General features: G+C 40.7%; 1 protein-coding gene across 11 annotated transcripts in view; it reads right to left on the bottom strand.

Moving 5' to 3' along the window:
• PHF20 (PHD finger protein 20) overlaps positions 1-27,977 on the bottom strand; it is a 75,075-nt gene that overhangs the window by 25,943 nt on the left and 21,155 nt on the right. For 7 of the 11 annotated variants that reach the window (XM_054845672.1, XM_054845674.1, XM_054845673.1 and 4 more), the window contains 7 exons: positions 27,535-27,614; positions 22,874-23,261; positions 22,360-22,467; positions 21,403-21,579; positions 20,433-20,606; positions 10,183-10,461; positions 3-182 (listed from right to left, as the gene is read on the bottom strand). In XM_054845672.1, the coding sequence (XP_054701647.1) occupies positions 3-182; positions 10,183-10,461; positions 20,433-20,606; positions 21,403-21,579; positions 22,360-22,467; positions 22,874-23,261; positions 27,535-27,614 (1,386 nt within the window). The remainder of the gene's footprint in view (positions 1-2; positions 183-10,182; positions 10,462-20,432; positions 20,607-21,402; positions 21,580-22,359; positions 22,468-22,873; positions 23,262-27,534; positions 27,615-27,977) is intronic. The other 4 variants (XM_054845680.1, XM_054845681.1, XM_054845679.1 and 1 more) reach the window with 3 other exon arrangements.

The following is a 27,977-nucleotide window of genomic DNA, read 5'->3' as shown; positions in this document are numbered from 1 at the left end:
ACCATTTTCAACTCTCTCTTTTTCTTGAGGCTTCCGCAGCGATCTCGCTATGTGGTTCTTGGTTTGTTCTCTAACAGAATGCCGGTGACTACTGAATGCACTTACAGGAGTTGAAGTTCTTCTCTTTTCTATTTTTTCATCTCTATATGGGGTACTCCTTAGGGCTATATGTAGAGGAGCATCTACAAAGAGAATAAAGATGAAGTCCAAGCTTTAAATACTTTCAAAATCTAAGTCTACTCCACCAGCAGCAGTTCTGGTAGTCCACACGGAGCGTTTCTGATCAGACTCACTGCTCAACTCACAATCCTAGTAGCTTGACCATGAAAAGCTTTTCAAAAGAAGCTGACTTAAAAGCTAAAATCTGCAATGCTTTTGTTGGTTTGGTTTTTCCAAAAAGAAACAGAGGATGCAAATGTGTTCCCTAAAGCTCTATTCTTCCAGAAACACTGCAGCTTTGAAGAAAGATGGAAAGAGAAACAGTTCAGAGAAACAGAGAGATGGGTCAGGTAATTTTTACTATTAGTTTCTTTAAGAGAAAAGGGGCACTGTTGATTTAAGGCTGTTCTCAAAAGTGTGCTTTGTAATGAGGCACACAGAAGTGGCATAGAGAAGCTCTGCACATCTAAGGAAGAGCATTTTTAAAATACGTACCACTGAAACAACAGTGTTTCAGCTGAGAGCGAGATTCAAGAATTCAGGAGTACTATCTAAAATTCATAAAAATCATGAGATACAGACATGGTTTCATCTGAGATTCCATTTACTATTTAAGTCAAATAGTTCTTGTCTTCCTAACTACAGCTAGCACTACTGAAAGACTCCTGGACATGGAAAAAGAGGTGAAGCTGATAAAAGCTAAGGCTGTCCAGCACGTAAGACAGCCAGACTGAACGAGACAAGTACACTGCCATTTTGGAGTATGACATCAAGTAACTTGGTCAGCAAGACCCAGTAGCCAAGGTGACAGCTTGCTGACTTTCATCAAGAACGTCCCATTTATCATCATAAGCATCTCAAAACTTCAGTGGATACGAAAGGCAGCTTCCCTCTTGTCTGAACACTTACATGCCACCCAGACTTCAACTTGGACACCTCTAAGTAATTGTGAGCAGTACCTGAAAATGACTGAAAACAGACGGAAAAGAGTCCAAGAGAGCATACTTGGGAGGAAAAAATGGTATCAAGTACTTTGCCATGACCAACCTGTCAAGTTGAAGCTATAACAGGGCACATTAAGACATGACATTATAGAGCTTTCAGAATCAAGTGGATCTCTTCAGGCAAAAGAAACTCCAAGATCAAGAAACCTGAAGGCCATCAGATGATTTTTTTCTCTGGTCATCTCACTGAAGTTGCCTTAGAACTTGGGAGGGTGGGGGAAGAAGAAAGGAGCCATTCACAACTATTTCTGTAACCAAATGGTTACCTTCTGGTCACCTGCCATAGTGCCTACAGCAGTCGCAACAGAAGACAGAAATTAGACCAACCCCCAAATTTCCACAAAAGACTGTCCCAATAAAGGTACCTTTTGTCCAGTCAGGCAACCCACTTTTGCCTTTCCCTGGGTGCTTATTTACCTCAAGAGCTGCAAGACTGTAGAAATCAGCATGTTTTATCTACAAAGAATTATCAAAATCAGAAGATACTCCTTGATAAGACACTGCAGTATGTGTATGGCCTTCCATTTTCAACAGGACTAACTTCTCCTCTTGCAGGAATAAGTATAAAGAGGTGTGTATTTGGTTTTGGTTGTGGTTTTTGTGTTTTTTGGGGGTTTTGTTTGTTTGTTTGTTTTTTCAAAAAAACAGGTCTGTTTCATAGGACTTCTTGCTAACAGAATTTCCTCATCTGAGGACTTCCATGATTAGTGGGTTGAACAAGACATCACATCATCAGTTCAGACAGACAAAATTTTTTCCCATGGTACAAGGTAGCTGAAAAACAACATTACGGTACTTCATAACCTGTTTGGGAACAGCAGTGTTCTAACAAACTTTCTGAAATGCAAGCTGTTTGTAGCAGTACAGGGTGAGAATTCATGTAAACAAGCCTTTCTTGAGCTTTCCTGATTGTCTTCCAGTCTGCATTAAGTTCCAAAAAATATTTACAGAACACGATCTCAGGGAACCCCAAAATTACAACAGAAAAATCTATACAAACTAGACGACCTTCATTTAGGCATCCTAACTTTCCCCTCTTCCAAGAGATCAACTCTGTTTCATGAATTAACATTTGAAGAACCCCACAGCCACCTTGATCCCACCAGTCTTTCAAAGAGCACATGACATCTGGGCTTCCTGTGGGCTGAGACCTGTCCACTCTTGGTGGAACAAAACCTTGTTTCACATCCATTAGGTATTTTTAGCTTTGCCAAACTGAAGTTTAAGCAGATTTTTTCCAAGAATATGTCATATCTGTTATGACACATAAAGGTTAATACACTTCTGTAAGATGTTTTTCAGCCACTAGTAACACTGTCCTGGGGGAGTTCAAGGGTACTCTATCGTACACCAGATGTATTTTTCTTCAATAACTGACAAAAAATAGTTATCAACAAATATGTTAAATTTTGAAACACCTTTTGTTCCATTGATAGAAAAGTTTAGAGGGTCTATGAGATCTTTGAGCACTCTGAAATATATTTTAGGAGTTGAGACTAAATTTAAGGAGATTAAAAAAACTGGAAAGTTATCCTAAACTTTCGTGAAAGTAAATGTTAAAAGTTGTGCCATGAAGACCCAAACTTGTAAGCCTTCCACATGTAGTGTCCTGTTTCCTCTCAATACAACATTTTCAAGTATAATTCAGACAGGCCAATTTATGAAATCACCCCCAAAAGAACAACGAGCAATTACCATAACAACCACAAGCAAGAACTTGTATTTAGGCACGTGCCTAACTTGCATGTTCCCCAAGCTCAGCCCTTCTGCCTCAGCACCAGCCCAGAGTGTGCCACGTGCTTTCATCCTCCCCCCCCCCCCCCCAGCCAACCTTCACTCCCCAGAAGGCTTCCTACTCCTCTGCCTCCTCCCAGTCACAGGAACTGTTGTTCTGTGAATCTGCAGTTTCAAGAAAGGCCAACACAGAGCACACAATGCACCGTATCTACATGGATAACACCTACAACTTTTGTTAGTGCTGTAACTAACTTCTCTTACAAGTCACTTAAGCCATGTAAGCACTCCACTGAGACCAGTGGGCAACAAGACAACTGTATTGTGGGTCTGTAGTGAACAGCAGGCCTGTGCTTATAGAGACGTCCTACAGCTGTCTCTGCAGGTCCCATGAAGACACCTGCACTTATCTTGCAGACATATCCTGAAGTGAGACAAGTGGCATCTAAGCTACAACTTCCATGCATTCCTGATAATGACCAACTCAAAAAATCAAAACAGATACTAGTACCCTTTAACACCTCTATGATCCAGAACATCATTAATCATCATTAGAATTATACAGTTCTCTGCAAATAGACCACCAAAGCCCTCCAGACATCCAAGGCAGTGGACAGTTTCACTGCTCTTGAATAGTGATGTTGTAATTAAACACCAGCAGATTAATTTCTGGGTCAGATGACACTAAATGCCACTAACAGGAACAGAAGATATGTTCGCAAAAAACTGGAGATGAAGAGGCTTGCTAATTAACTGCCCATAGCCTTCTTCCATAGAGTTCTTTCAGGCCTCTCCTCTCTAAGCCTGGGAGAAGCACTCTCTTCCATATAAAGAGCTGATCCAGAAGCCGTGAAGTATCTTAGAAACTAACAGACACAGACCTGAAATATGAAATCACCCCAACCATGCAGAAACCACAAGGACAGAGCCTTAGGAGAACTTATACCTAAACATGTCAAGGCTCAGTGACAGATAAGACAATAGCTTTCTGTCCAGTGGAACACAAAAGATGTCAGACCCCAGTTAAGAAGATAATACAGCCTTCACAGGAAGGAAAGTGACTGAATTTCCAAGTGTTATGAATTAGACAATATTCACCATCCACAGCTGTGAGGTCATTTGCTGAGAATATCCACTGATAATTTCAAGAACTAAAGGAGCACATATCATCTTGACTTACAGCTGAAGTATTTCACACAGCCATCCTCCACAAACTAAATGCAGAATCTTAAGATAAGCCACAAAGTCGATCGGCAATTCTGCAGAACACAGAGGGTGTTAATGCAGATCTTCAGCTACTCCAGCAAAAAACCCCTGTGTTTGTAGGTCACCCATGCTCATTCTACCACCTAGCAAAGAGGCATCCGTCAGCCAATATTCAGAGGAAAGAGGAAAACCCCCAAGTATTGCCCTGAAAACCAGAGCCACATGCCAGAGGTTCACACGTTAACAGCCAGCAGTTGACAACTGCATGCCATAGACGTTTAAGCTGTCAAAGCAAGTTTGCCAACCTGTTCCCTGCACAGGCACCGTTAGGATCTCATCAGTAACACAAGCACAGCCGAGACTCCTTTCTTCTTTACATGTATGCCTGGGATCAAGACACTGATGCATTAACATGACATACTGTAACTAATTTTGAGTAGGCAGAATTTTCTAACAATGACCTCACATACAAAAATTTAAACTTACCGATAAAATGCATGTATTTTTCTTTAAGTACGTCTTATGGCCTCCTCTGTAGGGACAGATCTTCCATAGTCTCTAACTACAAAACACAGGTCTGTTGCCTTTTTTTTTTTTTTCCTCCTCTTCCTCATGACAAGGAGAACACCAGAGCCAAGACTGGCAGCAACTTGCTGGACTGAGGCTGCCATCGTATACCCACACACTAAACTGCAGCCTCATACTGCATGGCCTTTTTAAAGTCTCAAAACCACATTTAACTTCCACTGGAGCAAAACTCCTTAGGGGAACTGAACTATGTCCTGGGAGCATAAGGGTATCAAAGGATGAAGTCCCTGCCCATGTGAGAGTTGTGCTGAGGGCAGCATTGACTCTGTCAGCACTACTCAGTGGTTAAGAACATTATTGTTCACAACTAAAGAGGCTAGAACTTCCTGACAAACCTTCAGTACACATCAAGTACAGACCAGGGAGAGACTCTAAGGTGAGGTGCAGCAGCTGTGCAAGTACTGAAGTTTGGCACAAGTTGACTTTCAGACTTCAGAAAAATTGTTCAACACAGGGCATGAACTACATTTTGTTGAACCTTCAAATGAGAAGATTTTACTAAAAAAATTGAAAGCCACCAGTTTGGAAAGACTCAAACTCAGACAGACATATTTAAGATGTTCAAATTGAGTTGCAGGTACAAAGAATGAAATGAAGCTATTCCAGGCTTTGTGCCCTTGGAGTGGTCTAGGTCAGGAAATAACAAACTTTAATAAAGATAACCTTTTGCAGGAACTTCAAATAAAGTAACATGGACAGACAGGCATATCAGAAGGAGAAAACTGGCACCTTCAGAGGGAGTTGTTTACACTCACTGTTTATATGGCACAAGTCACAGTATGGGATGACATACTTCAACAGCAAATGAAGGGATTGTGCAGAGAAAGAGAAGGGATCACAAAGAAAAAAGCCTATCTTCAGGTTAATGCATATGAATGTAGAATGTGGTTTTATTCCTTTTTTTATTACAGCAAACAACAAGCAATTAACTGCCAAAAATTTTCACAGATACTACACCATTCGATTTCCAAGCGATAAATTCAATCTACCATCTCAATTTGAACTGTCAAAAACTTAAATGACTCTTTCCTGCAACACAAACTTTGAGAAGCCATCTGCAGCCTATGCTCAAAAAGCTTGTTTCAAGCTTAGGCATCCACAGGCATTTGTGCAGGTCTTGATTCTCCTTTAACAGAAGAAGGGCTGCAGGCGGCTCCATGATGCACCGCAACCTAAGAGCTGAGGGCAGAAATGCCTGCATCTCCTATAGTCCAGGGGACACAAAAATTGACTGCATTATTCTCTATATGGACAATTCCTTCAGTGCAGACCAAACAGCAGCAATACTCATGGAGGTAAATATTATAACATGGGCCTGGGGGAAGAGCTGTTGCATCATAATTTATCTCATAGTATTTCTGTGTTAGGTTTGCATGGCAAGGTTTTGGTAGCGGGGGGGCTACAGGGGTGGCTTCTGTGAGAAGCTGCTAGAAGCTTCCCCTGTGTCTGACAGAGCCAATGCCAGCCGGCTCTAAGATGGACCCACCGCTGGCCAAGGCCAAGCCAATCAGCGCCTCTGTGATAACATATTTAAGAGGAAAAAAAAGAAGTTAGAGAGAGCTTTTGCAGCTGGAGAGAGGAGTAAGAAGTAGTAAGAAACTCCGCAGACACCAAGGTCAGTGCAGATGGAGGGGCAGGAGGTGCTCCAGGTGCCGGAGCAGAGATCCCCCTGCAGCCCGTGGTGAAGACCATGGTGAGGCAGACTGTACCCCTGCAGCCCATGGAGGAAGGATGAGGGGGTGTAGAGATTCCACCTGCAGCCCGTGGAGGACCCCACGCCGGAGCAGGTGGAGGCACCTGAAGGAGGCTGTGGCCCTGTGGGAAGCCCACACTGGAGCAAGCTCCTGGCAGGACCTGTGGCCCCGTGGAGAGAGGAGCCCACGCCAGAGCAGGTTTGCTGGCAGGACTTGTGACCCCGTGGGGGACCCACGCTGGAGCAGTCTGCTCCTGAAGGTCTGCACCCCGTGGGAGAGGCCCACGCTGGAGCAGTTCGTGAAAGACTGTAGCCTGTGGGAGAGACTCACGTTGGAGAAGTTCGTGAAGGACCGTCTCCAGTGAGAGGGACTCCATGCTGGAGCAGGGGAACGATGAGAGGAGCCCTCCCCCTGAGGATGAAGAAGCAGCAGAAACAACGTGTGATGAACTGACCACAACCCCCATTCCCCATCCCCCTGTGCTGCTGGGGGGGGGAGGAGGTTGAAGCCAGGAATGAAGTTGAGCCCGGGAAGATGGGAGGGGTGGGGGGAGGTGTTTTAAGATTCAGTTTTATTTCTCATTCCTCTACTCTGTTTTGCTTGGTAATAAATTAGATGAATTCCCCCTCTCAGTTCAGTCTGTTTTGCTCGTGACGATAATTAGGGAGTGATCTCTCCCTGTCCTTATCTCGACCCACAAGGTTTTCGTTGTACTTTTTCTCCCCTGTCTAGTGAAGGAGGGGAGTGAGAGAACAGCTCCGGTGGGCACCTGGCCTCCAGCCAGGGTCAACCCACCACAATTTCCAAATAAAGAGGTATTGCCTGAATGCATCCGGTAGCCATTTAAGTGTGTGTCATTCTGTTCAGTAGGCATACCTAAAATACAAGCTAGTTCCTTTCCCTCTGTTCAATGAAGAGCCACTACAGAATTTACAGAGATGTTTGTCAAATTTCCGCTGCAAAGGTAAGATCCTTCTTGAGGAAAAGGGAGAGACAGGACATACTAACCTTTCCAGCTCACTCAAGTTTTGAAGCCAATGCCAAGTGGCACAATTTATATGTCAGATGTTGAGATTTCAGTCTCCACTTTAGTGGAAAATCATTACACTTAAATTACTCCTTCCTGTATCTCACAACATGGTCATTGAAGACTACTTACATCCATCTCCTATGTGTCAAAACTCTAATTTTAAGCACTACAACGAAAAGGTTTTGCTACTGTTCTGAATATCGTATAATTTCTTAGAACTTTAGGAACAATAGTATTTTCACTTTAAATCTAGCCAACAGTCCACCCCTACCATTTATTTATAGTTTAATGTGTAGTAGAAATTGTAAGGAGTCTCAGAACTCCAAATAAAACTTATGAGATAAGGATTTCAGTGTGATAAAGCTTCTAAAGCAAGAGTATCTCCAAGCTCCTGGAATAACAAGACTGGTGATTTTTAAAGTCTAAAGTCTTATCTGTTAGAAATTGCCACCTTTTCTTAAGCAGTAAAATCTAATACAGTGAAGTATAAGAAAAGGACATTTGTACCAAAAGGTAAAGTGAATATATTAAAGTCATTTTGAACAGGAGAATTTTTGCTCACAGAAGGATTGTAGACATGAAAGCAAACCCACCATGTACCATACATAATTATGTATTCAAAAGCCTTCACTCTCACTACACTCGGTACATCCTGAAAAGCCTTTTAAAAAGGTGACAAAGTGTTCAGTAGACATGGAGAAAGTCTTGCTTAGCAGGTTGTCTTCCTATACGTGCCATTAAGAACAAAAGAGATGCTTGCAAAAAGACAGAACAGAAAATGCAACAGTATGAGCTCATAAACCCCATTAACCTGCTTTAGAATGTATGGTACCCTCACAACAAAAATTAGAAGAATTAAGAACACACTGAGTTAAAAAACAAACGGTACTTAGTATCAGACCTGTGATGTAACTGGCATGTACTGACATTACTTTTCCTCATCAGGAAAAATGTTACTGTAGCTCCACAACAGCAGGCTTTGACAGTGAAGGTGACTTGAAAACTTTACAGCCCGCCTTCCACCTTGAGGCAGTGCTCAACCTGCCAGCACAACCCAGGGGCTATTTGCAGGGATACTTTAAGAGGCACATAATTGAAACATCCAGGTTAAAAGTATCCATTCACAAATGGGGAATGAAAGGGGCCAGGGCTTAAAATAAGCAAATACAGCTACAACTCAACTCCATAAAGAATCACCTGCCAGTGCAGCCAAAATGATGACATCAAACCAACAGAGTGCACTTGTGGGAAAGGATAAATGAAAGGGTCAAGATCTTGAGTCACTAGTCAGTTCATTGAAGACAATCACAGGAAAACAATTTCTCAAACCGAAATAACGATGCAGTTACAAAAAGCAGAATAGGAGCTGTGTACGGAAAAGCACATGACATGCAAGAAGCCTGTTTTGATCACTGTGCGGTTGTTAGCATCCATTCTTCATAAAAGCGCTTGTCTCCGATGCGTTTGTCAAGGCAGTACTTCAGTTTCATTTAAGCCGTATGCAAAGCGTAACACACCCAAGTTGGCACATCCTAATGCATTCAAAGAAAAAAAAACAACCTTCCTCTACTTAACCAAATTTTATGCCTTTGCATTAAAATTACAGAAGTATTTGGGGTATAGAAGTTTACATGCAGTAGCAGTATATTAAGTTACACTCATTTTGTTAGAACAGGCAGTAGTATTTCAAGTGAAAAAGTGTTTGCTGGACACATTAGGAAAAGCAGACGTGAAGCAAAGTAAGGCTAGATATGTTCTGCTGTAGCGAGCTGTAGCTCAGTGAACAACTCACGAGACTTTGAAATTGTTAGTTAAACAGAATGAAAGATCAAATGCAAAGACAAAAACCACCAGGGAATTCAGCAAAGAAAAACTGGATTTTTATAGAACAGGCTCCATCAGGAGACAACAGATGACAATGTTTTATGGACCTACAGTACAAAGCACAGTCCGTCCACAAGAACAAAGTTTGGCTAGGTTACCATCAACACTGCAGCTCACAACTGGGCCTAACCACCGCCCTGATGTTATGTGAGACACTAGGAAGAAAGTGCTTCAGAGAATGAGACTGTGAAGCAGAAGTTAACATGATTCTCAAGACTGCAAAGCAGTTTTAATAATTGATTTTTTTCCTAACCATTTTTATCCCTTTCCACTACCCATCCATTGTGTGAGGATCTTCTTCATGTACAGCTGTAGCAACCACATTTGTTAAATACTAGGACTTTTCTTCCCTACAGGTCCAGCAATGAGAACTGCAAATACGGCAGAAACTGGTACTGGATTTCTAGATAAGTATGCTCTTGAAGTCAGACCATGAAATGTAAAGACCAAGTAACAAATAGGAGAGAAGTGGAGTTACCCAGACTGCTTCCTTAATATAGAAAAGGACAAAGGACTTTGAACAATACTTGTTAAATATTTGCCAAGCTAGGGAAAAAAAATAAATCAGAAACTCAGGGAACTGTAGTTTTGAAAAAAGGACAGAGGTTGAATATTCACGTGAGTTGTTACAAAGGAATAAGAGAAGCTGCATAGTTGGTTCATTACGGAACATGATCTGTATTTCTAGATGAAGGAATTTCTTCAGTTTTATCTTCTCTAAAACATAACGTTTACACATTATGCTTCTTCTCTATGAAGAAATATACTAAGATGGAGCCCTAAAGAGACTCCTTTGGCCCAAAAGAAAAATCGATTTCTGCTCTTTCCTGCTCGTCTTGCCTGCTGCTGTTTAAAAAGAGGAAGAGATCAGCAACATACTTACACAGTGAACCAGCTGTGGTCCGTCCTCTCTTTGACCTTTCTTGATTAGCTTTTTCAGAAGCCAAAGAAGCTCTGGTTTGAATATTTCTTTTTACAGGGTTCTGCTGTGATTCTGCGGCCTTCTCCACTCCATGAAAGTATTTCATGTGATAATGCAATAACTTGGCTTTGCGGAAGGATTTTGAACAGTCCGAGAACTTGCATCTAAACTTGGGATGTTGATCAACAGTTGCAGCTTTTTTTGATGCAAGAAAATCTGCTCTCCTACAAGGTTTTGTTACTGTAAGAACAAAACAGATAAAATTCCCCCATGCATTTGCTACATTTATCAAATGGTTTCCTAAACTTAAAACAACAAAAAAAAGTTAGAAATGGGCATGCATTCAAACATGTTAGCTATGACATGCTAAAATAAAATTTTAATGCTGTATCTGCCTTTCAGATCAATAGCTTAAGGGAAAAGTCTGCCCTAACTGTGCTCTTAAGAATTGGTTGTCATGACACCAGTGTTTTTAGGAATGAGATACTGTCAGAAAACAGCATTTTGGTTCCATGAATCCCTTGCCCAACAGCTAATATCATCGTATAGACTGCTGCTATAGATACAAGACTTACAGACCGTGTATTTTAGTCAGAACACTGAAGATTATGTTCTATCAAGTACTTATTTGTTTATAACTATTCACATCTTTGGCAAAAGCACTTTCCAAGGAAAACAGTTCTGCTTCTTTGCATATCACTATTTTGCTACCTGCTTTCTGGATGCCTTGTCCTACCACCAAAGTCTGGTTACAATGGAAGCAGTAAGTCAGAACCACATTTTCCAAGTAAAATTGAAATAAATTTCAATTTTCAAGCAGCAATGAAAGAATGAAACTAAGCAAAAGGAAAATTGCTTGCATCTGTTACAAGATGTCCCCTATGAGCTATACTTAATTAGTTTCTCAAAAAAACCAAGGAAAGTCTTCGGACTCAAACAGAAGAACGTTTTAAGGCATCTGTTTTACAGAACACTGCTGTGCAACTTGACCTGGTAAATCCCTACTTCTTCTTCCAGCACTTCAGTAACTTTTATGTTTTTCCTAAGAAATACACAAAATAAACATTTTGAACTAGGAGTGAATTTGATTACTGTCACCAGTATCTGTACCAAATAAAACAGAGGAGAGGTAGGAATTTGGAAACATGCAGATATAAAGAGATCCAGGCAATTATCCACCACTAATATGCACACAGCATCACAAAAATCCCTCACCAACTACAGGACAATGGAAAGTAGGTGTCACTTTTACAAAATAGATTCCATATATAATTTTTTCCATTTGTTTTGCCAGTACTAAAATATTATTTCCTTATTTACAAGCATTTTCAAACTTGGAAGATTAAGAAAGCAGTGTTTAAATCTAAGTCCCAGACCTAGCAAAACTGTGATGAAAACTGGAGGTATGCAGCACATGAACAAAAATTAAGACATTAGAAGTAGTTGAAAACCAAGAACACAAAAGGACCCAGAAATGTTACAAACAAGAACAAGTGCAGAAAGAATAAGACTTTCCACAAGTGCACATACGCAGGAACACATTGAGAGGGAGCGTTAAAGGTAGTGTCAACACCATCTTGGGGTAAGAACACGGGACAGATTGTTCAGAAATTTTTAGCATGTAGCAACAAAAATGGTGTTACTGAGCTGCATACTAAATGGTTATGTCATAGTGAAGAACAGCATCCTAGATAGCTGTATCTGAAGCATACTCAGTTTTTAAGTACTGTGTTATGACCAAGACACAAAACTTGAAGTCATTCACATAGGAGAAAAACAAGTAATGGTACTATGGAGGCTGATGTACAGAGAAGAATTAACAAATCATATGCACATCAGACTAGTTATAAGAAATATTCAGTTAATTTTGAGAAGAAAATAGTAAAAATGAAGACATTGCTTTTGGGTGTTTCACAAAGTTAATGACAAGGAGAAAGAGAAAGACATTTTGGCATAGCTATGTTAAGAACATGCTGACAGGGATGCTGTTTCAAGCAATTATTGGTAATAAGATTGTGACAAAGTCAGACAATTGGATCACACTTGCAGAATGACAAAGTTTGCCAACACCAGAATTGAAATATACTGTATACCATCACAAGTTACATTCTCAAAGAATGAAAAATATTTCAGGAACAGTCAGTGGGTTAAGTGAAAGTAAGTGCAGAGAGGTTCTCTTGACAGCAAGGCTAAAAGCCAGCATTCAGGACAATGAAATAGAACTTGTTTCTATTTAATAACCAACATGAAGATGGGAAAATTTAACTGCAGCAGAAGGGGAGAATGGGGTCGAAAGATTTAGCCAAAAAAAATTACAAAGACAAGGGAAACTATTATACCATCACACAACTGTTGTGACGATGCCCTGTATTCAAGCTCAGAGCACTTCCCCTCCATCAAGATGGACAAATACTTGGTAAGATACAGGGAATGGCTGCTAACTCATCAGCTACAAGTTAGAAGAGGAGCACAGGACCATGTTAGCCAAAGTTTAGAAATAGAGGTAACAGGAAGGAAAGACAACAAAAACTTACTGCAACATGCAAAAGGAATCTATTCAGAGTAATAAAAACACAGACAATCCCACACAGTTTGAAACAAAGCTTAAATTAATACTATCATCACCATGTTTGGGGGCATTTTCTTCACAAGTAACACAACAGAACTCCCTGCTGCCAGGGTACAGCAGGAAGCCAATGCCCAACTCCAGCACCCAGGAGAGCCCCAAACGCTCCGAGGCCAACTCGTTGCACCAACACCTAAAGGGGAGAACTTCCATCCTTGCACGTGTATACAAGTTTTGCTCACAATGCACGGTACTAAAACTGGTTTCTATTGAGAGAAAGTTTTGCTGTTATTAGCCTCAGATTTTCAGGCACTTGCCTTTTCAGAGGAGCTCAGTGGGTGTTTTCTAAATACAGAGGAAAGTTAATGACAGACCTACCACCTGCTGTTTCTTCCATGTTTATAACCAAAATTAAAACTCCTCACCTGGCATTCCATTAGCCATTACAATTTTAAGCACAGGCTCAAGGTCAAACAACAGTGTCTCCTTTAGCTTTCCCTACAGAAAAAACCCATCCCTTCAGCGTTCAAGTCAGCAACCTCTCCACTTCTCGATGTGCTGTATTATCCAAGGCTCAAGCTACGACAAAGTTCAGCAGGAACCTTACAATAAAATGTCACTGTGTGAAGCTTCTGAGTCCACAAGAGATTTATTCCCCGACCACCAATTCCTTGTCTAAACTGGCTCCTGCTGGGACAGAAATGTTTGGCAGCAGCACAGCATCTTGACTGAAAGTCTGCCATGCCGAGGCATCTTCTGAACACAGTGGTAAGCCATCCCAGAAAGCCAACAGCACACATAACACTTAGCATTTCCCTCAGTTAAAGCTGGCCTTGCTGCAGCTTCTAACCATTAGATCTTCACACGCAATTGCCTGTTAAACTGATGAGACTTCTAGTCTCTATTTCCTGGTCTCCACAGAAATACTAAGCGAAGATCAAATTATTTCTTCACCTGCTGTTAAACTAAACACATTGAATCTCTCTAGAACATACATCCTCCGCTGCTTTCATCGGTTAGTATTTTCAAGATTATTTTGTTTGTTACCGTTACCTTTGCAGACATAAATTTTATGTATCCCAGGGGTAACTGCACAGGCAATTCCGGATAGTGATCCCAAAAGCTCATCTCACATTTCCCGCTATTCACACAAATGTGAAAGTTGACCTGTGGGGTCTAATGTTACTGGTTCAGTGTGGTCAGTCTCAAAATTCTAAGAACCATTTTAGAGCTGGTGCTTGCTTAGGAATACATTTGTTGCCATAATAGTCCACATTTTAAATGTGGCCTTCTACTTAGCCCAGCTGACACTTTTTACACAGAGCTTTGGATCACTTCTCATTATTGAGCTACCTTCCTCATTAATTACCTACTACTGTGGTCTTATTTCTTCTGAAATCTTGTGTTGGTTTTTCTGAGCGCACCAGAAGTGTTTATCATTTTAGCACCCAAAACTGTATTTCTTCCTTTATTTTCAAAAACCTTTGTCTTTTAAGATCTCAGTTGTGAAACAAAGAACACATTGCCTAATTGCTCTTCTCAAAATACTTTAGGTAAGGACAACATGAAACATTTCCAGTGCATCCAGAATCCACTCAACTACATAAAGGAGATGTTGCTGTAATAAATACATACAACATCAATAATCATGAGATCATTACATGTTCACAAAGTGTTGATTTTTGAACCTGAAACATTACTTGACATACTCAAGACAGTATTTCAACTGACCTGCCACTCACCATTTTCTCCCTGTGCTGGCACTAAGTCTGTAACAATAAAAACAGGGAAGTCTTGTAATGCACAAAAAGCTCGCAGGTGTGCAGCGCGCTACGCTGCAAGCCTTGATGTACCTTTAGAGGGGGTCAGCAACTGGATGGACGTAAAGGCTTTACCTGTACTTTGAGGTGTAACTGAAACGTTCTGTCCAAATCTGGTGTCCAGCTGTAAGAAACTAAGTGAGCAAGGCAGGATGAATTTCTTTATGCACTATACTTTTAGGTTTAAAATGACAACATTTACACTACCTTGAACGAATCAAAGCCTACCTAGGTAAGCTGCAGGATACACAGCTGCTCTCTCAAACTGGATGCAAAGATATTATGCTTCTCCTTAACTGAAACCCAGAGCTAAAAGTGACCAAAATTAGAAGAAACATGTGGTGAGTACAAGGCAAATGGAATCCCCGATGCATGTCTATGCAAATAAAAAAATAATCTTACAAGTTCTGAGAACTACAACTACAAACATGATAGCAGATCTGTGCAAAGCAAAGGCAGCTCACCTTTAAAGTCATACCAGTTTGCAAGAGTAAAGCCACATGAACAGCTGCAGAGTGCTTCTAAGCCTGTTTTCACGTACATGAAACAGCTTTAACTGGCCGCACAAATTTGCCAACAGACTGTCACCTGCTTTATGAAAAAGACTTGATTTATCTGAATGCTAGTGACCAATTCTGGTCCCTAAACATTAGGGGAGCCAAAAACCAGCAGAATAGGATTTTTATCCTCTAATACATGTAATTAATCATAACTTTACTGAAAATTAAAAAAAAACTTAAGTTTTGACAAGCAATGCTATATTGCCCTTTCAGAACACATTACAAACATACACATTTGAAAACATAAGCACATAAACACTCCAAATCATATTTGCTGTTACAAATGTCTGCAACTACTATAAATCTTGAACCATCCACCAAACAGTGATGGGGAAAACATTCTTCAAAATGAGTGCTTTTGTCCTCAAAAATTCCTGATAATCAAATGCTATAGAAGTCATGTTCTTCCTATACATCATGCAAGTTAAAACGAGTCCTACCAGGGCGCATCACTCACCCATGCCAAAACAACACTAACACATCACACTGAAGAAAACTGCGGTTATTAATTTTATTGTTTTGTAGGATTTTCCTACAGGAAGAGGATGAATTCCCACCAAGTCACTAGAATGAAAGCCTGCAGACAAATAAAAAAGTACTGGGTTACAACGTTGCACTTATTCTAAGTACCAGAAGTTATCTTTGATCTTAACTTCCATGCTTCATTTTGTCAGAATCTTGTACAGAAGAAATATTCCTTTTTTCCCCACCCGCACCACCTATTCTGACAACACACTTCTTCCCCTTTCCAAATCCCAAACCTCTTTAATACATACAGCAGTCTGAGACTAACTGCCCGACATTAGTATTTGGAGACACGTCTGTCACTGCCCACGAAATAAGTTACTCAGCTTTCAGCCTCCAACACCAGGTATTTTTAGGACAGCATGCTCTAACAACCCCCACCAAGAGCAGGAAGCCCCTGGTGATTTTCTGAGACATTTTAGATCCCAGACGCTGCCTGTGCACGCTGCCGCGCACACACTACCTCCGGGGAAAGCCCAAAGCCTTGCTGGTCCCCCGTCCTGCAGCCCATGGGCACTGGGGCATGCAGACACAAGGCACCTGCAGGAACTATGGAACGTTTATCCATGATGGGAACTATGGATTTTAAAACTCTTGTATTGAAAAACCACTTGTTAATCATATTTTTAGTGTTCGTTAAGTATGAAAATGTAGGATTTTTGTACTTGGGATTTCAGGTGACAGTATTTACTCAAAAAAACTCTGTACTTATTCTCCCCCTTAAGAGCTTTCTCCAATAAAAATACCTGCTTGCCACATCTGGATGTCCACCCAGGTGCATGTCTGGCATTTCTAGTGTTAAATGAGATGGCTTTAAAGTAAGACAAAATTCACACTCAGAAGTGGGGATTTTCAGACAGCACCGCAGTGCTGAAGTTCAGGTCAGAATTCAACAACTGCATATTCCTGAATTAACTGAAATCCAGCTCACTCAGGTACTGACAGAAGTGCCAGTGACCACAAGCTATACCAGAGGCTTTGGGCAGGTGAGTGAACCACGTTGTGTCCCCACAGCGTTACTGCCTGCATTCAATAAAGCAAGCTCAGGAGAAGCCACGTCCCGTGCATCACGGTGTGACTGACACCACACACGCAGTGTTACACGTTCAGTGGGAATTCTCCCGCTTCAAACCCAAATTACAAATGCTCAGCAATACATACAGTAGGAAGTCAGAGGGAAGCGGTAATAGTGGCAAAAGATATCCAAAGGGATCACAGTTTTTTGAACTCCTGAGGGTTCAGTTGCACACCAGCATTGTATTGGTGTCCTGCTTCATTTACCTGCCGCCAAAATTATGCTCCCCAACTGCTGAAAAAGCAGAATTGAGGAATACTAGCTTGTGGATTTCAAACGGACAAGTGAATTCCTCTCCCTACTTCCTCCTTTACAAAACACAGCATCTCACCCCAACAAGTATTATACAAGTTCAAGGCAGGTGTAAACTGCATCTGTAATCTCAGGCAGAATGCAAGTATGCAAGTAGAGGAAAAAAATCTGCTGGTATTTTAGTTTATCTTAAATCTTTAAATCTGTCAATCGTTTCCCGAAGTTTTTTCCTGGAAGGAGAAGAGATTTCCCCATCAGCCACAAATACACAGAGAAGTAGCATTTTCACACAACCAAGCCTGTTTTGTCTATCTGTTCTTCCATAGTCACTGGAAGCGACGCATTTGCTGTAACCCCTAACGCATACTGCTCAGTACATACTAGCTCTCACTACATTATAGCCCCGAACTCAGATACGCAAACTTTTCTTTTCTTTAAAAGAAAGCAGCCTTCTCTGAAGATGACCATACAGCTATGACAACACCCCAGTTCACATACACCAGGGAAAATTTTTAAAACAAGACACTGTGAGACACCGTGAAAAGCTTTGCATCCTAAATGAGTACCTAAGTCAGAAAACAGATGCCCTTGCAGGTGGCTTTTTTTTTTTTAAATAGTATTTGACCACTAACCCCAAAGCTTTGTGATTACATGTTACAGTACCAAGTAAAATCATCTTTATTTTTGAGAATATTCCATGACTACTTCTGGATTCTTTACAAAGGCAATGGCAGCAGATGCCTTCTTAATACTGCATTAACTGTTAGGAAGAACATCTGTAACCATTGACACAGTTTTTCCATACTGTTAATACAGCATGTTCTTTCAAAAAGCCAAGAATTACCATTCTCCAAATTCTCAGACCTTATCAAAAGTTGTGGTTTGTCAATCTACAGTGCAATGAGTACATCCAAAAGATTATACAAAAGGTGAGTGCCATCTTAAAAACCACTACACTTCAAACTGAAAATTTGCAGGAATTTACAAAATAGAGGGCTAAATGGTTGCCAGTTAAAAAAACCCAACCAACCCCCACACTTTAAGAAACGCAGTAAGTTTATCATGCAAGATCACTGAAGTTAAAAAGTGTGTTATCACACTGTTTTCCTACATAAAGCATGTCCAAGAGATGATTGTATCCACTGTAGTGGAAAGCTTTGCCACACCTTCTCTTAAATAGTTTATCAGAGGCTGAAAAGTGAGTATTTTCAGACATACTAAAAATTCTTTCAATTTTCTGAACTGCTATGACCTGCTGTATCTCTTGGAAGACCTGCCTCCAAGGTGCAAGTCCTGCACACTTCACCTCGGAGCAAGCCAGGTCACCATACCTGTCCGGAGCCATGCCTGTACCTACACATTTTCTCACATGCCTTACATCGGAGTCCCAACAGCCGCCACCCCTTCTGCTTGCCTGAAGCACCAGACTCCAACAGGATCAGGCAGCATCACTGCTTTTTAGCATTTCTTTGTTCTCCCAGCGACACAAGTGTCTGCAGTCTTCCTGTTAAGAACTCCAGGGATGTCCTCCAGAGATCCAATGAAGGACTAAAAAAAATTAACGCTCCTTTGCCGCTATAGCAAACAGCCCCTCCTGCGATCCACAAATCCACTCCAGGGTGAAAATCTGCAAACAAGACATGACTGTTCATCTTAACAAAATTACATTCAAGGATGCCTTCTCAGTTTCAAGGGCACTTTGGAGTAGAGGAACTTAAATTCCAAAGGAAAGAAGTACAAAGCACAGCACTAGCTGCTAACATTGCTGACACTGCAAACTTCTAATTGACAGGGTACCAGTTTAGCTAACCCGGACGGCAGGCTATTACAGCAGTACCTGACAAGCACTTGTGAGGAGCCTCACCAGCTGTCAGCACATGAACTCAAGGAAACCAGTGATGTTACACTGCAGTTACTCAGAGGAAGTATTCGACTTTAACATTAAAGCACACATTAAATTGTTTCTACCTGCTACAAGAGAGGGAGGAACAAATTCATAGCCATTGGAGGAGCAACGCCTTTTACTTCCTTCCTTTGCTTCAGGTATTTCCAGGCAGGATGTCAATAGCTCATGTACTCAGACCTAATACAGAGAGTAACGGCATTTCCTTTGTATTGGAGAGATTAACATTCTGTTCGGTTAGAACAGCCAAACAGTGCTGTTTGCCTCCATGAGCCAAAACAAGCTACAATCCATCAGTTAAAAAAGCTAAATCCAAAAGTACTTTACAGACTGAAAAGGACACAGCAGCTCAACTAGCAAAAAATGATCTGCAGCCACTCCGTATCTTCTGACAGCACTGCCAGAATACAGGGAAGGCAAGGCACGGCCCCCAACACATCAACAGAAAAGACTCTGGGTAGAGCGTAATTAGAGTACAAGTGGATATATCATCAGCTGGTTCAAAGGAGAGCAAGATCAGAGCCCTCTAGTTTTTCAATAGTAAAAGACCATTTGAACATCAAACCTGAGCAAAAGAAAAAGAGGTAAAATCCTCCCTGCACCGAAGGCACACATCAGCAGCAAAGTGACAGGATGTTTCATTTGTACGGTTACACCAGAGTGGGTGGAAGAGGACATGTGCAAGCAGGAGGGTAAATTTGGAAGAATCAACAAACATGATGAAAGCCAGCACATACAGATTACACTAGCAATGCTGAGCAACTGTAAATCCCTCTAAATGCTCTGTTCCACTTAAAATTAAGCTTTTTTGATAGAGCATAAACTAGGGAATTTGTAGTTCAAGTTTCTCAGTAAGCTGCAGATCCAAGTATTAAAGTCACAAGAAATAATCACAGGACAGCACTATGTTTTGGCATAGTCTAATATCTATACAAGAAATTTTAATTTGAAAAAGGTAAGTACACTCCCCAGCTAAGAGCAAATAGAACATATACATTAAGGCAGACACTGAAATATTTGAACTATTTCATAAATTTGCACAAAAACCTCTAAATAGTCTGGGGCTTAAGTATAACAGAAGACAAAACATAAGGATATAGAAGTGCACAATCAGGATTCCCAAACGTCAATGCTACCACATCCCTCCAGCACAGAAATCACAAAAGAACCTCATCTCTCAAGATGCTAGTCCAATTTAATCCAGAATTGCAAACATTGAATTATAACCTGAAAACAAGCACTTGTTAATTTCACCCTTCGCAAGCTGAAAATAGTACACCTGGTCATTTAAAAATTATGATTTCTACTTTTTGGAAGATTACTGTCAATCTCCAAAGCATAAGATCAAAACTGAGAGTCCATAAGGAATAAAAATATGCATTTTCTTCTCTGTGGTTAACACTGCAAGAACACACAATTTTTGTTAGTGACACTCATGCAAGCATGAAATACCTGGCATCAGCTGCTTTATGAAATGCATCAATATTAAATATGAAATAAAAATTTGAACCTGTAGCAGTAGAAGGTTCTTGAGTCCTGACAGTAACAGATGACGACTCAGTGTCTTCAACTTTTTCTTCCTGTAAACTGGCATCCGTACCAAGTGCTGTGCTATGTGATGTGTTTCCAGGAGATCCTTCTTCACTGAAACTTTGGTCAGATTCAACAGGAATTTCTAACTGGACTAGAATGGAGGAAAAAAAAAATAAATCACTGAGTAAAATGCACACAAAAGTATATTCCAGAACACTGATATGTGTATGTGTGTTCAGCACATTACAGTGGAGACAAAATATCCATCCATGCTCAGACTGCTTGCTGTTGTATTAACAACAAATTAAGCTTTTACAACACAGCTACTTGTAGCAACCCTCTAAATTTATAGCTGCTTAGAAACACGCAGGCTGCGAACTCTTTATTGCCTAAAATGGGACAGGTCTCCTCAAACCATTGTCAGAGCCCCCTAGAAAGGGAAAGGCCAGGAAGCACAGGGCAGAAAAAGAGGGAGCATTATCTCCACCCAGTCCAAGAATAAAAGCATCCTGTTTGTTGTTTTTAGTGTTCAACAAGAGGATTAAACTGTAAATTTAGCATTTGGATTACTTCTTCAATCTTACAGTGTTTTAACTTTGTAATTACCTCACTTTCACAAGCACAACCTTCATCTCTTAAAAAAGAAATCCGCATTTTCTTTAAGTTATTTTACAATCTATGGAGCTTTCCTTTTGCAAGACCAGTTATCCCTCCACTGGAAAAGCTCCCAGCATGCCAGGGAAACGCTACAGTTACTGATGGACTCAAAAGCAAAAGGCAATCAGGGCAGCAGACAGACAGAAACTTTCCTTGAGTTTTCTCTGCAGTGCTGATGAAATCAGGTTTTAATTGCAGATATAGAGCCTGCAAGTGAAAGTATAGTGCTTGCAACAACTAGATGACTGCCATGCCACCATGAATCCAGAATACAGCAGGAAGCTGCTTACCCTGCTCAGGTTCCTTTTGGTTAGATACTGCATCTTTCAAAGGCTGACTTTCTGTTGAAGTTGTGACATGATCTGTATTTACAATCTCATGGCTAATACTAGATGAGAGTCTTGAAGATCGTCTCCTGATCTGGTCCCTTTCAGGGTTCTCTGAAGAGTTCTTCAATTTTTCCTGAGCTGGAATGGACAAATTTAGTGGTACCATGCAGTTACAGGATTACTACGTAGCTCACAAGCAAACTTTAAAGACCTCTCCTCCTAATGACAGTTCAAAAGTGTGTTTTTAGGGACTGATGTTAACAGCAAAAGCTAAACAGCCCTGGTGATTAGAGCTCTCTGTAAAAGGTACAATCATATTAACAGTTATAAATAAGCATAAAAATAGAGCAAAAGCCTATCTTACAGTGGTCTCAACTTCTTTTAGTAACAGATTTGAAGTAAGAATACAGATCACTATCTTACTGGTAAAACATTGCTTTAAACAGCAACCATCACAGACAGTAATACCAAAAGTTAGATGAGACTTCAGACACACAACTTTGACTCTAAGCTGGATAATGTACGTGCACTGAAGTTTTAAGACTTTGTGATCCTAAGGAAGGGAAAGACAGCCGCCTTCATCATCTTCATGATACTACTATAGCGAATATAATTTTCTTTCCTCATCAACATACTCAAGTTCTTCAACATCACTATACAGTATACCAAGATAAAGCAGAAGCTATCATACAGCAGTGACATGAGTATTTATCTAGTATTAAAGTTTCTTTACTAAGCAATGTGATAGATATGACTACATATGACTGGCGAATTTAAGAAGAATAGGTGTTGCACTTCAGTCATTTCATGTATCATAGTTAACGGTTAATTCTACAGACTTCCCCCCCCCCTTCCACTCAAGCTTCAAGAACTCTTATGTATAAATACTATAAGAGTTGAATTCCAAAAAATACTCACACAAGTTTTTTTCAATCCTGGGACGCTTTGATGGAACTTCACCTCCCTTAGGTATTTTCCGACGTCTTAACTCCAAAGTTATGGGCTGCAGTGTCTGAGAACTTGGCTCTACATATTTAGATACAGAACAAAAATTGACTGGATACGAATCTGCGAAACTCTTTAAATCACAAATTCCCAAGCCTCGTAACTTAAAATACTGGACTTGCATAAATACAGTTTCACCAGTCTTTCCAAAGTCTACATATTAGCATTTAATCCTACTGCAGAAATGTTTTATAATATATGAAGTTTACTTGCCTAAATCTAATCTCTGACCAAACCACTGAAGCTCCAAGCCTGACTAACAAGCATGCTCTCAGCTGTCCTAAACAAGCCTGAACAAAGATGGGTTTAAAATTTTTTCAAAGTTTCTAGAACCTTAGGCTGCAAAAGAGCAAGATACTTTTCATTCCTTTAGTAAGCTTGTATGGGTTCTGATATATGGCCTAAACATTTAAGCTTAGCTACATACCTGTTGGAGGTGTAATCGGTGGTCTTCCACGTTTTCGTTTGGTTTCTTTTGTGTTTTCCTGTGAACTCTTTACATTGTCATTCTCAGGCTTCTTCTCAATTTGTTTATCTACTGAATATTCCATATCATTCTCTGATATATTCTCTTTATCTTCTTTTCCATTCTTAGATATATTCTTTTCTGAGACCTTGCCTTTTTCTGAGATGACTATCAATTTTCCTTCTTTATCAGGTTGCTTAACTCTTTTCTCAGTCTTCAATGTCTTTTCATCCTTGTCTTTCTTTGCATTACCTGTTGCTTTCCTCTGTTCTTTAAATTTCTCTCGCTTTTCAGGAGATGACGGAATTTCATTACCTCTTTCCTTAGGCTTAGCATTACCCACAATATTCTAGAATAAAAAGAGAGCAACATATGAAAGTTAACTTATTGCAATCTGAAAGTGTCCCCCGCACACCTTTGTATCTAGCAGACTTGCATCTTTGTCCAATTTTTCAAAGGATAAAAGCATATACTCTACTGCAACCCACAGATTAAAAGTTAGAGGCATTTGAACTGCACAAGCACCTGTGCAGCTTCAACAGGACAGTGCAACACGTTCACTCTTTTCACAACTCCCTGGCATTTGTTTCTTCTTTCTCACGTGCGGGTTCGGTTCATACTAGCTTGCACAGCACTACTTACAGCATACTTGGGACACTGAAGTAAGAGTGGGAGTCAGGAGCACAGAAAAGGACAATCAGCTCAGTCACTCTGATGCAAAACTGGTCTTCCTTTCACAGAAGTGTCTCACTCAAAATAGACCAGTATTTAGCTTGTAATTATCACTGCTACTGAAATGTGTGGTCACATAAAGCAATTGCAATCACCAACTTCCTCAGGAACCACATGATGTTAAAATTTACACATTAAAATTTAAAAACAAAACTTTAAACCAATCATAGAATCCCGGACTGGTTTGGGTGGGAAGGGACCTCAAAGCCCATCCAGTCCCACCCCCTGCCAGGGGCAGGGACACCCTCCAGCAGCCCAGGTTGCCCAAAGCCCCATCCAACCTGGCCTTGAACACTGCCAGGGAGCCAGGGGCAGCCACAGCTTCTCTGGGCAACCTGTGCCAGGGCCTCACCACCCTCACAGGGAAGAATTCCTTCCTCAGATCTCATCTCCATCTCCCCTCCTGCAGCTTCAGGCCATTCCCCTTGGCCACTCCCTGCCCTTGTCACCAGCCCCTCTCCAGCTTTCCTGGAGCCCCTGCAGGGACTGGAAGGGGCTCTAAGGTCTCCCCGGAGCCTTCTCTTCTCCAGGCTGAACAACCCCAACTCTCTCAGCCTGTCTCCATGGCAGAGGTGCTCCAGCCCTCGGATCATCTCCGTGGCCTCCTCTGGACTCGCTCCAGCAGCTCCATGTCCTTCTTGTCCTGGGGACCCCCGAGCTGGATGCAGTGGGGGTGGTGTCTCAGCAGAGCTGAGCAGAATCCCCCTCCCTTGACCTGCTGGCTTTCTCTTTCTGTAATTGGTGCTCAGCATGAGAGGAAATTAAAATCCTTTACAAGCAAGCTAGTGATACAATACTCAACTGTAATCTCATTTCCCCATAGTCCTTCTATAACACCACCAAACCAGGAAGAACACCCCTGCATCACCAGGTTGCTGCTACTCAATGCCCTTTCCACTTTGTGATCCAGTTTCACATTCACACCGCCTGGGGAGGATACAGATTTTATTTTTTTTTTCCCCTTCAAATGATCCTGCTACAGGCTGTCCCAGAACTTCTCTGCTCCGATGAACAGAAACCTTCTAACTTTGCACCTGGATTAATAATTTATATTAGGTCATGTGTCAACACTGCCTTTAGCTGAACTAACTTCCCTTTTCCTGTTGCCTAATAATTTCAAGCATTAAAGAGCAACCATACTCCTTCCCAGCCAATAGTTCTGCAAGGCACAACAAGCTTAAACTCTGAACAAGGATCAGAGGATGAGAAAGGCTAAATACCTCGATACCTCTTTGGGGAAAGAAAGCGGAACAGCCGATTTGAGTTTTACAAAATTCTGAGAATACACTTAAGACTTATTAGCTCCTCGTGCTACACTACCTCTTGCTTCTTCCCACCCCAATCTTCCTATCGGTACTTGGCTTACATGAACTGATACCTTCTAAGATTGCCATTTTCAGACCACAGTCCTAAGAAATAATCTTGATGCAATAAAATGGTGAACGTGCAATCTCCTCCACCCTCAATATTATTTCAACCATACTTGGCACAGACGTGATTAAAAAAATAAATCACTTTAAAAAAAAAAAGGAGATCAAATTGCTGTGTATTTCATGAAAACAGCTAGGCAAAGGGGAAGAAAGTCTTTCACCTTAAGTGTCTGAGCACCACTTTTATCAGACATTATAAAAATCCATCTTCTCTAACTTCCTCAAATGCCACAGTTATAGGAGAAGGTTCAGTGGAAACTTGAACATTAGTAAAAAACTCAAAAGCAGCCCTCAGACACCAGGTTTCATCAGTTGTGCTGCTTATAGAACCATCTGATTTGAATCAAGTATGTGGTACTGGAACACACACGAACCATTTTAAATTATTCTCCAGAAACTGAACCATAAACACAGCACATCTGAATTACCTCTTGATGTCACTGAACTCTTAAAAGCTGTGTGTCCTTGCGTAAGTACATTCACACTGTGCAGGTCATTAGCATTTTACCATCACTGTTCAATATAGCATGTTATGACCTCTACACAGGGACAGAGCTTATGCTGATCCCTTAGAAATCAGGTGGTTTGGGGGCTTTTCAAAATATTTTTTGAACAGCTAAGATATGAGCCATGTGTGTCTTCACAGGTACAGTCCCTCCTACTGATGAGCAGAAACAAGATGCTTTCCTTCCACTGCCAGCACACTGCTACTTTAGTGCGTGTGTCTGAATTCACCCCTTAGCTAACTTACATTCACAACTGAATTCTGAGCTCTCCAGTGGCTCAAATATTTTTTTAATCTTTACTTCTGATTGTGTAAACAGACCTCACCAGGAAAATCTCCCACTATGCTTTTTTTATGCTAAAGGACAGAACGAAATGTTCTAGCGTAACTTATCTCCTGGGTTAAGAGAGATCTTCCTGGCCAGTGGCTAAATGGAGAAGAAAACTTAAACTCCTTTCAAAACCTACCCAAAGCCATGCAGAAACATGAAACTTCCTAAAGGAGAGACAAAAATACTTTGCTTTTCTTATGCAGAATATTTCTTAGGATTGTTCGACTTCATGTATTTAAGGTTAAATATGGTAGAAATATTTTTCATGGCAACGAAGATTCATCAGGTAGTTTCCTTGTGAGTATTAAGTCAACCCGCAGCCAGGCACAATTATTAAGAGCTCTTTGTGGCAAATCTGAAAGTTTTCCCTCCCAGCCTGGCAAATACACAAATCTGGAGACCTCCAAGAAATGGCATGCCTCTTCACAACAGTGACAGATTCAAATTGTAGCCATTAATATTCATTACTGGAATCCATATGTAAGACTTGTGTTGGGGGAGGGATTCAATTTCTTTGCTCAGACTTAAAAGTTCCAGAAAACTAAAAGCAGAAAGCATGACTAAAAACACAGGCTACAGCTACCATACAGGAACGTGTGGCAAGATCTCAAACTTAAAACCATTTCTGTAATGAAAATTATTCTGAAGCAGGTACTTCAGACGTTTTAACCAAGTTACACAGGACTAGAACTTGTCAGCCTTTCCTACAAAGTGCCCGCACATGAAAACTGAAGTACAAAGCAGCACCTCTTCCTTCTCACCCTGAGCAGGAGGAATGGCTCACTACTACTGCTACTACGTGGGAATGGTTCAAAGCTGCGCCAGGGAGTTCAGACTGGACATGAGGAAGCATTTCTTTACTGAGACGGTGGTCAAACCCTGGAGCAGTCTTCCTTGAGAGGTGGTCAATGCCCCAAGCCTGTCAGGGTTTGAGGCATTTGGACAATGCCCTTAACAACAGGCTGTAGCTTGGTCAGCCCTGAATCGGTCAGGCAGTCGGACAAGGCGATCATTGTAGGTCCCTTCCAACCAAAACAGTCCAGTCTATTCTATTCCGAAGGTTGGACCCACAGCACTGAGCAGGTGAAGTGTTGGTAGAATAACCAAACCATAGAAGCAGAATGTGGTTTAGTGAAAGAGCTTATCTTCTCAAAGTTGGGAGGTGAAAGATTATAGACAGCTTCCTTAAAAGTCTCAAGACAATCAAGTAGTTACTTTGGGAAAGAATAGTTTCTGTCCTCTCCACAGTTCCCATCCCTTAATTTTCAAGGTGCACCTGTTTAGACTAATCTCAAACAGGTGAAACAACCAAAGTGTGTTTCAATAACCTACCACTAGCTTTAGTATGTACATTCCAAATCTTCCAATGATTTTTAGAAAACTGTTTTATTTACATGCTGATGACTTCTTCAGTTCGATAAGTGCATTCATAAAAACATGAACCTAAGAGCTTCGCAAATCATACCATGAAGATTTGCATAACCTTTTCATTTTAACAGATTTTATTTCAGATGTATTGTATATTAGCAATAGAGAAGTTTCATGCATTTCATATAATTCATCAAGTCTAGTCACCTGAACTGTTATTTCTATTGTGTTCATGCTACTAGTATATTCTACTCACCTGATCGTTGGAAAAAGCTTTGACATGAATGTTTTTGACAGTCTGAACTACACCATCATAAAATTTCACAGTGTATGTACCTAAAATTTGAAAATAAAGTGTAAGAGTCAAGTAAAGATCAAAAGTTATTTAACAGAGCATCTGCTGACAGCTCCAATACCCTAGCTGCATATTTTGCTCTAGATAAAAGCTGCCTTATCTGTGTTGTTAGAATCTTCAACAGCAGAGGTCTTATCACAGGCCATGTAGAGAAGAAACAGTGAAGTTACCAAAAATAATAACGGTAAGCATAAAAGTGCATGTCTAAGCTTAGAGTTGCTCCTTAGATACTTTCTTCACAAAACCCCAAAATATTTTTTTGTGGACTACTCCAACAGATAATTGCAGACATTTTCTCTTTGATCTTTACAGCACACAGTTAATCTAAAGAAAGCACAGCACAA

The sequence above is a fragment of the Grus americana genome, chromosome 17 (genome assembly GCF_028858705.1).
Source record: "Grus americana isolate bGruAme1 chromosome 17, bGruAme1.mat, whole genome shotgun sequence".
Lineage (NCBI taxonomy): Eukaryota > Metazoa > Chordata > Aves > Gruiformes > Gruidae > Grus > Grus americana.
This window is presented reverse-complemented; position numbering and strand designations above follow the sequence as displayed.